Here is a 12,431-nt window from a genome sequence, read left to right as displayed (position 1 = left end):
CTGGAGTGAAGGGACAGGCAAGGGAGAGGCAAGGGAAGACACCCCAGTGTGGAGCAGCTCTGCGGCCCTGCTGCGAGGTGGCCCTGGGGGCTGGGAACCCTCTGAAGGGCTGTAAGGGCAACTGTGCGTCCTTGCCAAAATGTGTTTTCTGTCTTCTGAGCTCCCAGGTCCTTATTTCCAGCTGCTTGTGCAGAATGACACATGGTGAAAGTATGAGAACCATGTTGTGCCTGGCAGCCAGTGAAAGCGGTGAGGGGAAGTGAGTTCCCATGCAGCTTAATTGGGTCTGTGTTGCTCCACGCTGGCCTTTGTATATGGCCACACTTGATTGGGGTGAAGCCATTCCTGCTGCCATTTGAGCAAAGCACTGCTTAATGAACTCGTTTGGATACGATTGTGTCAGTGAAGTGAATGTTTGTTGTAAAGTGGACAGGGAGGCTCCTCAGAGCAGGAGTGATCAGATGCCCCCCATCTCAGGATCTGTGTCCAACTTGGGGCCTGAAGCTGAGCCTGGAGAGAGCGGGAGAGGTGCGGGTGTGCAGCTGGAGCATGAGCTCCTCAGGCTGCTGAACCCAGCCCCCGTGTCCATCCTCTACACCAGTATATACTGACTCTTCTTTACTGAACTGCTTCATACTTGTGTCATTCCACCACTCCTCAGTGCCTCATTCCTTTGAATCCCACCGATTGCTCTGCTAGTGTAGCAGGGAAACAAGGTCTTGTTGTTGAACAAAATGGGATTTCTGCTCCTTATAAGGATGAATTCTCCCAGCAGCCAGCACCGACTTGTGGTGGTGCCTTCTGGCAGGCAAGAGCTGCACTCCTGCAAAGGGCCTGGGAAGGAGCATGCCTGTTTGGGAATGCAGCACCCACAGCCCACCTCTGTGTCCATGTGCACACACGACAGCCTCTGATAGCATCGTCTGGACAAACTTCACTCTGTGTTGAAGGAAGGTGGATAATGAGGATTAAGTGAGTCTTCAGCCTGAAAGGGTGAGAGTAGCTGCTGGCAGGAGATTGATGTCAGGCAGGGACCGGTGGGCTGATGCTTGCTGTCCAGTCTTGTTAAACGTGGTGGAGAATCCCTCTGGTGCTGGTGTGCTGCTCCTTGCCCTGCTCCTCTTGGCTTTGCTTTCTGAAGTGTTCCCGTGAGTGGCTGTGCTTCCTCCCCTCTGTGGTGGGCAGAGCCTGGCTGTGCAGGGACACTGGCTGCCCACGGAGCTCCAAGTCCCACGGGGTGCTGCCTGCAGAGCCCCGGCACCTCTGGATGCCCACGGAGCAAGGGAGAAGTGTTTTGTCCCGCCCTGGCTGCTGTGACAGACCTGCTGTCATTAAAGCTTCCTTTTCCCTGTCTGATGGCTGTGGTAAGGCTCAGCCCACAGGGGTCTCTTCTGCCCATCCTCAGTGCTGGGGAGGGGTGAGCCCCGAGGCCTAAACTCTACTGCTGTCTGGGTATTGCTCTCCTCAGAAAAGAGCATCTCCAGAGAGGGGAAAGTGCTGTCTGTGTGTGTGAGCAGAGGGAGTAATTTAGGTACACTCTTCATGAGATGTCTGCTGTAGAACTTACCCAAACACAGAAGTGTGGCTGTGGGCTTAAAAAAGAAAAATGATGTGGTTGAGCATAACTCGCTGTTCAATGGGAGATAAAGAATAGCCTTTCTCTCCTGCTCACACGTGTCATTGGGTCAGGTCTCTAACGAGTTGGCTTCATCCGTTCATGTGTAAAATCCTTCCACAGCTGCTTCCTACCAGGGCCACACTGAAAAATAGTGGACTGGCATTTTTCCTCTAATTGTCTTTGTGATCTGGAAAATAATAGCAGCAAAGGAGAGGCCAGTAGTTCAGCTCTGTTTGGATTTATTGCATCTATTTAGAGCAGTAGATGAATGATTATTAAATTTGCAGTGGGCTGATAAAAATGATAATGTGTCTTTCTTGTAAATCTGCTTTATGGATGGGTAGGGACTGGTTTGATTGCAAGGTGCCTGCATTAGGGGGAGGTCAGTGAGTGGGATCGATAGGAAATTCTGAATTTTTTTTCCCCCCTTTTAGCTCTTGGGATGGTGCCACTTCATTCAGGGTGCCTGTGTGCTGGCCCTTGCACATCTGGGGGAATGGAGGATCCATCCTCCTCCTGCCAAGCTTGTAAGGGCTGAGTTGAGGGCTGGAAGTGTTAGGGGTTGGAATATATGGTGTTTTTCATGTGTTTTTAAAGCATTTGCTTCTTAACTATGTATCTTCAGCCAGTTGCAGATGCTGTTGTGTTACTTCAGGACCAGCAAAATGAGGTGTTGTCTTCTCTTCCATGATAAGCAAAAGAGGAGGGAAAGTTTGGGGTTATGGCAAGGGCAGGACCTGCTGCCAAGCTGGAAGGGCAGTCTTGGAAAATAAATATGGAGAGGTACTGGGTGGGCAATGCTCAGTGATGAGGTACTTGCTTGTTTGTCTATTTTATCCATCAAATGTTCCCAGAGTTGTTCAGGAATGGCCAGTCTGGCTGGCAAGAGGCTGCTGTTTCCCACCTATGGCACAGGGCCCTGTGGACCCCCAACTGCTGTGCAGCCCCTGTCTATTGCCCAGGGCCTTGGGGACCCCCCAATGCTCGTGCCCACTGCCCACTGTGAGGGGGCTGGCTGGGTACAGGGAGGCATGTGGGACAGTGTTTGGTGCTGACCCATCAGGTGAGAGGGGCTGTGCTTCAGGAGTTCCTGGTATTTGTCTCCAGTTGTTAAATTGTTAATTTGGGTCGGCACCTTTATCTCTCTAGGATTTAATTGTGTCCCTCAGCACTGACTGTTCCAACTGTGTGTCCTGTGTCAGGCATTGCATTGCAGCTGCAGCTCCCTGCAGTGGGGCAGGAGGAGGGCACAGCATTCCCGGGGCAGCAGCCACAGAGGTTTAAGCAGTGAGGGACCCACGTGTGGCAGTGTTGGCAGAAGTGTGAGTGGCGCTGGGAACACGCTGCTGTTGCTGAAGTGTTTTTGTAGCAAAGGCTCTTGTGAGGAAATTGCATCTGATACTCTGTAGTGCTTCCTGAATCACTTCCAGCATCTTGTGATGTGTCTCCACAGGCAGCTTTTTATCCTTAGTCCACTCAGGCTGTGAGAGTGTCAAGGAAACCTGAGCAGTTATTATAGAACTGCGTCCGAGATGAGCAGTGACACAGATAGAGAGCGAGGCACGTGGCTGCTGTGCTCGGGGGTGGTGTGGACTGGCAGCTCTCTGTGGGACAGTGCATCACCAGAGACACACAACAGGAACAGCCAGGGAGGGTCTGGACTGGAGTGATGTGCTGGTGCCACTGGGTGAGAGGTGATGATAAATACTAGCCTGAATTCACAAGGTCCTTACTTATTATGCTTTTGTACAGAAACCCCCCACGCCCCCTTTTTCACTTGAAATACCAGATTCATTTCCTCCCAGCAATGCCAAAGACCCTTTTATCTTCAGTTCTGTGTAGATGGGGACTTGAGCTGCAGTGACAGTGCCTGTTGGCTGAAGCTCACTGGGACAAATGGCGCCAGATAAGGCTCCTGGTTCTGGCCAGCGTGAGGGTGTCAGTGCTGCCTGGTCACATCACACCCTGTCGTGTCTTGGTGCGTTGGGACCACACACTGCTGAGGGCATGGTGTGGGGTTCAGCAGCTCTTTCCCTTGGCTCTCTGGTCAACTCACTGAGAAGAGTGAGGTTGGCTTTGCTGTGGCCTGCACTGCTGTTGGAGCCCTCCTTCCTCAGTGGGCCTGCGGAACGTCATTCCCTCGAAATGCTGAGCTGGGCACAGGGGATGGGAAGGATGTGTACAGCTGGTAAAACTCAGGTGTGTTACTGTGGGAGCATGGGTAGCAGTTCTGGAGAGACATAGTGAGATAACCACTGAAGACTGAACTGAAATCTCTGCTTCACACTTCAGTGATTAATTTTCAGTTTGGAACTTGACAGAGTAATTTAAGGGCTAAATTTAATTTTCAGTGTAGTTTTTTTGAACAAAGATAATTTTTGCAAAGGAAATCTCCACATGTATGTCTTAAATTCTTCCCTGCACCATCATCTGGGTGCATTCAGCAAAGCTTTCTGCTGAAGGAGGGCAAGAGGTATCAGGCTGCTACTTGAAGAGGCTTTTTTGGATCCATTTTTTGGATCATATTTTTTTGCTTTATTTCTACCAATGGATCTTGCTTTGTTTAATGGGAACTAGGAGCAGAGAAGGCTGTTTGGTCTCCATTAATCTTTGAGTGCCTACAGGCTAGTTCAGATTTCTGTCCCCCGTAAACTGGTTTACAGCAGCATCCCAAGCCCAGGTTATGCTGAGCACTGAGCAGGAGTGCTGGGGCCCACACCTGTGTGGCACTGAGGTGAGCATTGGCTGGGGACCACTCCCTTGGTTCAAGCTGTGTGCACATATTTTACGTGGGAGGGTGCTGGTCCCTGCACAGGCAAGGACAGTAGATCTGCTGTCGGAAGGGCTGCACATATGTAATGATAATAAATGAGAGCAGATTATTTCTGTTTTCCATTATTTTGCTGCCTTGAGGCAGGTGGACAGATTATAGAGGATAGAGAGTATATGTTTATCAGTCCTTTCCTGTCTCTCATCACCACTACCCACCCCCCAGTGACCCCATTTTCAGAGGGATAAAGCGAGCAGCCCAACCTCATTTCTCAAATCTGTTGCAAAGTCTGATTAGAGGAGCGGAAGAGCTCTGGTACGGGGTGTGTGTGCAGCCTGCCAGGCTCTTGGCTCCACAGCCTTCCTGCCTGTTGCTGGACTGCAGGTTCTGTCTGGCCTCTGCTGGTGCCCCTGTCCCTGTTGGGAACCCTGCTCAGTAAGTCTGAGTCCTGTGGGAGCGCTTTGTCTCTCCGCGGGTGTGCCGATGGGTGAAGGTGCCGCAGTGCTGCCGGGGCACATCGCAGGCAGGATTCTCCTCCCGGGAGCCCGCAGCACAGGGGGACTGGGGAGGAGCTGTGTGACTGATGTGAGCTTTGCTTTGAGCCTTGTTCTTGCAGAGAAGCCTGGTGGTGACTTCGGGGACAGTTGCTGGAGTGGGCGTGTGTGGGTGGCTGCCCCATGCCCAGGTGTTTTGCGAGGAGCAGGCTGGCTCTCCTGGCTGCAGCTGGTGCCTCCTTGGAGCAGCAGAATGGGCTGGCTTTTCTGTGGCAGCGGTGATTGCTGTGTGTGTTAGTGTCCTTCTGAGATGGTCTTTCTGGAAATTCAAGAGTAAATTAGATGGTTCCCTGGGCTCTCAGTGTGTATGCCCAGCAGTGCCAGCCTATTGCACCTGTGGCTGAGTCCCCCTGGTTTGGAGTTCACTCGTCCAGCAGCACCTGTCCTGTGCTGTGCTGCTCCAGTGTTGGTCGTTCTGGGACACCTTGGTTCTTTGTGTGCAGGGAAAGCTGCACCTGGCTGGCTGGGATGGCAATAGAAGATGGTATTTAGGATGAGCAAGTTGTGCATAGTGGATCCTTGATATGCAGTGGAGAAAATTCCATGGTGACTGTACTGTTCCAGTGCTTGAGATGGTGCTGATGTGGAATAATTGTGCATGATGATGATCAGATGTAGAGGCATTTGTGGTTTAGATGTCCTGATCCTGACTGAGTCCAGGAATTGCAGACCTAGATTAATGGCCAGTCTTCGCGAGCGAAGATTTGGGAAAGGTCATTAACCCTTCGAGCCTGCGCAGTGGATTTTTTAGGTGAGACACAGCGTGCGCTGAACTGAGCCCACCCTTTAATCCTGAGGTTCATCTGCCGGGGCCGAGCAAGCTTGGACAGTGGCAGTGAGGGTCTCAGGACGTAGGTTTGTTTAGAGTGACCTTCTCTTAGATGGATTGCCTCACAGGGCTAATGAGCTCCATCTGCCCGGGGGGCTGGGAATCGAACCCAGGTCGCAGCGGTGAGAGTCCTGCACCCTAACCACTAGACCACCAGGGGCCCCAGACCTAGATTAACACAGAGCATTTGCATCAAGGTTTTGGGAAATCTGTGACCTCACCAAAGCTGCAATGAGCGAGGCAGGGTGAGTGGGCACAAGAAGATTAAATTGCTGTTTTGATGCATCTTGAGCAAACAAGATCACACGAGGGGAGCAGTGTCAGACCCTGTGTTGCAGGGGTAGGGGTGATGGAATTGGCCTCGGCTCTGCGTTGGCGCAGACAGGGCCCGATGCTGGTGCTGTCCTGGCACCACTGTCCCTTCTGTCTGCAGAACATCGTGTCCAAGAATGCGATGCAGTACCGTGGGAACGCCCAGCACGATGCCCAGGAGTTCCTCCTTTGGCTCCTCGACAGAGTCCACGAGGATCTGAACAATGTGGTGAATTCCAGCAGCATGCCCCCGCTCAAGGTAAGGGATTCTGCTGGGAGCCAATGTGGGAGAGCAGCTCTAGCTTTGCACACAGGCTTTCCTTTTAAAGTGATTCTCCCCTTTGGCCTCTCAACTCCAATAGCTCAGATGGAACAAAAGCTTGGGTTAAAATACTGTTTGTTTCTGCCCTGGGAATATAACCAGCTGTTCCGCTAATTCCTGGTGAGTGTTCCCTGACATGTGTGAGTGGCCAGAGGCTTTGCAAGAGCTGGGAGGTGTTACCAGGGGGCTGCTGGGAGGTGTTACCAGGGGGCTGCCGGGCCTCATCAGGTGTGAGCACCCTGGGCTGCCCTGCCTGCCTCACCTTCCTGCATGCCCTCCCCTTGGAGGAGAGCACACTTGGTAGTTAAAAATCTTGTGACATTTTTAGGGTGGTTTTGGGCAAGGAGGGCACAAATTTGACTGGAGTCCTGAAGCACCTGCTTGGTGCCCCCCCCACCTGGGTGTGCCTCGAGAGTTTGTTCCTCTCTTTCAGCCGCCGCTGGAGGATGATGTGCTGCTTGAGGGCCCAGCCTTTCCCATCAGTAGCACTTTTGTGCAGGAACTCTTTCAAGCCCAGTACAGGTATGGTATTTTGTAAATGTGGAGGCAAAATTGCTTGTACTGGTGACCTCAGTATAATTCTAAACTGACACTAGCTCCCAGTACAGCTGTTTCTGAATTCCTGTGAAGGGACTCTGAACTGAGGCGTTGCTCCAGAGGAGAGAGAGAATTTCATTACTTCAGATTTAATATATTCTGTATAAATCTGCAGTATGTACCATTACACCTGCCCCAGTGCATCCGGAGAGCCAGTCAGTACTCAGTGGAGTGAAGCCTCAGGAGAGTCCAATGCTGTGAGGCTCATCCTGGCTATCAGAGGGAGGAGCCCACAGTAGGGTCTGGAGGTGCCTGGGAGTTGCAGATCCCTGGTGTGTGCAAAGTGCCTGCTATCTGGCACTTGGGAATTCTGAGCTGAAGCTGTCACTGTCCCTTTGGGGTTCTCCCATGAGTTTCTCTACTTTCTGGGAAGTGAGCTTTCTAATTTCAGAGCCGATAGAAGAGAACAGCTGAATTGCCAGTGTTCCTGGATGGCTTGCATCTGTGCTGCTGTAAGAATTGTAATTGCTGGGCTTTCTCCCCAGTATTTGCCAAGTTTTCCTTTGCAAAGGAGAAACCTTAAGCCTTGTCGAAGACACAAAGCCAGTGTAAGATGCAGGTTAATTCTGAGTGCAAGAGAATTCTTGTCTGGAGTTTTTCCCCTCTGAGTAAGAGCTGTGTGCACCTCAGTTCTGACTGTCACCATCCCTGTCCCATCACTTCACCTCTCTCCAAAGACAAAACCTTCCAGGCCATCCACATTGGAGCTACTGTTGAATTATTAGTTTTGCAGTGATGTTTATTAAAAGCCACATTCAGGCACTGGAGTGAAATCTTTTCCTGGCATGCCTTATAATGAATATTTGAGACTAATTACTTTAAAAGGGTTTAGAAATTAGTAGAAAGGACAGCCAGATTGATGTGTGAAGGCTGTTATTTGGGATTTCATGGTTTATACATTCCTCATGAAGTGAGGTGTAACTCTGCCCTGTTATCCATGTTTGTCCCAGGTCCTCCCTGACGTGCCCTCATTGCCAGAAGCAAAGCAACACCTTTGACCCTTTCCTCTGCATCTCGCTGCCGATCCCTCTGCCCCACACACGGTACGGAACTGTCCTGAACTTAACGTTGGCTGTTTCTCGTGCATGTAATGTTGTTTAATTTGCTACAGCAGGAAGAGAGGTGTCAGCAAAATTGCTCTGGTAGATCTCTAAGAAAGATAGATGGGAAGATATGGGGCTTTAATTTTTTGCTTTGCAGGTAAATTGGAAAATTGAGCCTTTTGCAGGTTTCAGAAAGGGGAAAAGGATGAAAGACTTTTTGGTTTTTTTTTTCAGTCTCACTGATTGCTTCAATTTCAAAGAGTGAAGTTAAAAGCTTTCCTGAAAAATGTTTTGCTTTTTTGAAAGACAGCTGTTGTAAATAAAGAAAAATGCTCCGGGGAGGGGAAAAAAATCCACATAAAAAGTTCAGAATGAAGATAAAGAGATGCACAGAAAAACTACCCGTTCTAAAACCAAACTCCTTCACCTGGTGTTTTGGATGTAGAAAACTTGTATTGCTTCCAGAAGCAATGGAACAGAGCGATGACAGGACAGATTAAACATTGCTCTGCCACATTTACCTTGGAAATCCCTGCTTCACCACCGGATGGAGGTTGAGTGGGCTCTCCAGGGAAGGTGTCTCCCCTTTTGTCTCCCCAGATAGTGCTGCTGGCTGCTGTTGGAGGCAGGATTGAGGGCTGGGAGGCAGCCTGTTCACAGCAGCAGCTAAGTGCCTTAAGGTGCTGCCTCAAACTGTCCCAAGCTGGATCCTTGCCAGAAAACTGATTGCTTTGTCATAGACAGTTTTGGTTTTAACTTTGTGGGGCTTTGTTTGAGGTGTTCCTCTTGTGGGAGCGAGTAACGCCAGGCCATGTAGTAAGAAAGGAGTCTGTAAATCAAACACACTTGTCTGGCTGTGGCTGAACACAACTGCAGTGGGAGGTGGATCCAGACAGCCAGGAGGGCCCTGAACCTGGCGGGCAGCCTGGCTGTGCCCAGGTTGGAGGTGCCCAGCCCCAGCAGTGCCCCTGTGCTCTCCGCAGGCCACTCTTCGTCACTGTGGTGTACCAGGGCAAGTGCTCGCACTGCATGCGCATTGGGGTGGCTGTGCCCATCTCTGGGACGGTGGCCAGGCTGAGGGAGGCTGTCTCCTCGGAAACCAAGATACCCACGGAGCAGGTAATGGGCTGGGCTGCTCATCCCTGCAGTGGGAGGGAGTGAGGGGGCTTTTGTCCCTTGTCACATATATAGGAATTGAAATTCGCTGCCTGTGGTTGAATGTGGGAAGCAGGGGAGTGGAAAATCTGGATCATGCTTTTCCATGTGTGTTGGCTGCTTGAAACCCAGTGATATTGGAATAGCCCTCAGTGGAGTGTGCAGACCTGCCTGACCCCCTGGTGATCTGTGCATGCTGGTAGTGAGGGAACCATTGGGCGAGGAATTCCTCTGTAGGAGGAGCTTCAGGAAAGCTGTTGGATCCCACCAAAACTTCCCTATGTGTTGCCTTTCCCCCATCTTCTCTTTTATGGCTGTCCTTTTCCCTGTTCCCTGCAGCTGGCTAGTGCCAGGATGTTTTGAGGAATGCCATCCCTTAGCAGGAAAATCCCAGCTGAGAGATGGGGTGGCTCAGCTGGAGCAGGCACGGGTGGTTGGATGGGTTCTGATTGACCTCTGCTGCCTGCAGATCGTGCTGACGGAGATGTACTACGACGGGTTCCATCGCTCCTTCTGCGACACCGACGACCTGGACACCATCCATGAGAGCGACTGCATTTTTGCCTTTGAGACCCCAGAGATCTTCAGGCCCGAGGGCATCCTCAGTCAGAGAGGTGAGTCGATAACTCCGCTTAATGCCCACCTCAGGTGACTAATGAGGGAGGCTTGTGTGGGAAAAGAATAAGAGTCCCACAAGCTGTTGATGTTCTGATGTATTGATTTCAGCTCTGACTTTGTCCAGGCTCGTTCCAGAAGATTTAATAGTGTTGTCAACTGGGAGGTTATCAAGCAGTGCTGTACACTCCTTTCTGCCTCTTCTCAGGGCTGATGCTGCAGGCTAGACTGGCTTAATGTGAAAATTCTTGTCAGGCTTAATTTAAAGACCTTCTAGGGACCAGATGAAGCCACTGAAATTGTGTTACTTAAAATCAGATTTCCAGTGATGAATAAACAGTCTCAGGAATGAACAAATACTTTCTCTTTCCAAGCTCAAACCCCTTGGCCTCTCTGCATCTCCCCTCGGTGAAAGGGAATCATGACATCCTGGGAGATGGAGCGTAATCAAAGGCAAATTTTATTCTTGAAAGTAACAAGTAACAAGTTGGATTCCTGGCGCTTTAGTTTTTCTTGCAGGCAGTAAAAGCTGTGAGCGGTTGTACGAACTGCTGTGAAAAATCAGGTAAGGGAGCGTTTGCATATAATGTCCTTCTGTAAAGAAATAGTTACTGTGAAAGGTAATCGCTCTTTGAAGCCTTCATACAAGTGATGAAAATGCTTCTGATTCTCTGCTCCTCTGCACTCTAAGGGAGGTTTCTTGAGAGCGGCATCAGGGCACTAAAGGCAAATGACATAATAAAACATTTCCTTTCTCCTAATTTTTCAGGAATACATGTGAACAATAACCTGAATAACTTGAAATGTGGCACTGAGCACTCCCGAACAATAGCTTACTCTCAAGGAATGGTGAAGTCTGGAAAACTGGAACAGTCCTCTACTAAACCAGCAGCAAATGACAAGATTGTTTTGCTGGTGTGTAACAGAGCGTGCACTGGACAGCAGAGCAAAAGGTGACTGGCAGCAGATGTTTGGAGTTACTCTTCTGGCTGCTTCTTAAATTGGCCTGGGTTTTACTCTCCTATAGTGCAGACAGCAAGTGAAGGAGCAGCAACTTGCATCCCAGCTCACATCAGGTGCTAAAGAACATGCTGATCAAAAAGCATTAATGGATGGAGCAAAATATTTCTAATTTTGGTGAACTTCAAATAGTGCAATGTTAGTGGAAAGTGGCAAATGCAGCCTGGCTGGGAGGACACACCACCCTCTGTAGAGCTGCCTGGCTTGAGAGCAGCATCTTTGATCAAACCCTGTGATGCGTGGCAATTTTAAACTGGAGTCAAAATAGGGATGGGGTGAAGTGAGAAACAGCCATGGCAAAGGCATTTGTATCATCTGCAGCCTGGGAACCGCCTCTGCCACTGAAGCTTCACAGGAAGCTCTCCGAGGCAGGTCACAAAGCTCTGCAGCCTGAAGCAGCCACTGGGGCACAGAGTGGGGCTGCAGCCCCTCTGAAGGGCCCTCTGTGGGGGCAGCCCTAACTACATTGCCTCAAAGATAAGCCCCTCTCCTCTGGAGACAAATTTTTAAATGCCCTGTTTGGGGGCTGTGCTGAGCTCCATAGGTGCTGAGACGAGGGGAGGGGGAGAGTGGCATTGGCAGAGTTTGGGGATCTGATTGCTGAACAGGATAATCTTTTAATTGCTCCCTCAAATGCTGCTTCTTCCCATAGGTTTGGCTTGCCCTTTGTGTTGCATTTGGAAAAAACAATTGCTTGGGATATTCTGCAGAAAGAAATTCTGGAGAAGATGCAGTATTTCCTGCGGCCTGCAGCCTGCTTGCAGGTGAGGCAAATGTCCTCTGTGGTCACCGCAGAGGAGCTGTTGGGTGTGCAGCCTCCATTGCTGCCCCTCACCCACTGTCAGCTCCTTGGCATAGGGATATTTAGACCTTGTACTTTTGCTTCTTCATGTCAAACACATGTTCTAGGGTCAGCCAGTGCCAAAAGCAGTTTGCACGTGGGCACGTTGAGTTGAAGCCCCTGAGGTGGCCACTGCTTTCTCTGTTGCAGGTTTGCCCGTTCAGCTTGCGAGTGGTCAGTGTCGTGGGCATAACGTACTTGCTACCTCAGGAGGAGCGACCCCTCTGCCACCCAACAGTGGAAAGGTGAGCTGGCCCTCGGGTCTTGGGTCCTCCCCAGGAGTGGAGAGAGGTTTGTCAGCTGGAAACTCGATGCGTAGCTGTGCAGAAAGGGACAGTCCTGGTGTGGATGTGTGGAATGGACTACAGAGGCCGGAGGAGCAGGGAAACAGTGCAGGAAGCTGTGTCAGAATAGCTCAGTTGTGTGACATGCCATCTGGAGTCTGTCCTCCTCAGAAATGGAGAACAGAATGAAAATATTACTCCCCCCATTTTTAATTTTTTTTGTGCCTGTTATTCTTTAGAAATGTTGGTAGATACCTGTTCTGTAACAGGTGTACAGTACCTTGCAGAACTCGCTTACTTGGGTGAATGCATTTGCCAGTTTTGCCACAGGTTTTGCTGTGTGAATTCCTTTTACTGCTTTGCAAACTTGAGCTGTGGGAGTGGAGGAAGGATGAAGGGCTCATGGAGGGAAACTATATGCACATAGAAGATAATTTAGGCTTCAGATGGAAAGATGGTCTGACTCCTGTC

General features: G+C 50.3%; 1 protein-coding gene across 3 annotated transcripts in view; it reads left to right on the top strand.

Annotated features, from left to right (window-relative positions):
- Positions 1–12,431, top strand: part of USP31 (ubiquitin specific peptidase 31) — a 32,103-nt gene that overhangs the window by 4,812 nt on the left and 14,860 nt on the right. For all 3 annotated transcript variants that reach the window (XR_001876173.1, XR_001876172.1, XM_017823206.1), the window contains exons 2-9: positions 6,205–6,342; positions 6,839–6,927; positions 7,953–8,045; positions 9,029–9,164; positions 9,670–9,814; positions 10,585–10,768; positions 11,488–11,599; positions 11,827–11,921. Coding sequence is in view for 1 of the 3 variants with exons in the window: in XM_017823206.1 (XP_017678695.1) it covers positions 6,205–6,342; positions 6,839–6,927; positions 7,953–8,045; positions 9,029–9,164; positions 9,670–9,814; positions 10,585–10,768; positions 11,488–11,599; positions 11,827–11,921 (992 nt within the window). In the remaining 2 variants the exon portion in view is untranslated. The remainder of the gene's footprint in view (positions 1–6,204; positions 6,343–6,838; positions 6,928–7,952; positions 8,046–9,028; positions 9,165–9,669; positions 9,815–10,584; positions 10,769–11,487; positions 11,600–11,826; positions 11,922–12,431) is intronic.

This window comes from Lepidothrix coronata, unplaced genomic scaffold (genome assembly GCF_001604755.1).
Source record: "Lepidothrix coronata isolate B3197 unplaced genomic scaffold, Lepidothrix_coronata-1.0 Scaffold101, whole genome shotgun sequence".
Lineage (NCBI taxonomy): Eukaryota > Metazoa > Chordata > Aves > Passeriformes > Pipridae > Lepidothrix > Lepidothrix coronata.
The sequence above is the reverse complement of the archived record's forward strand: the minus strand, read 5'-3'. Positions and strand labels throughout refer to the sequence as shown.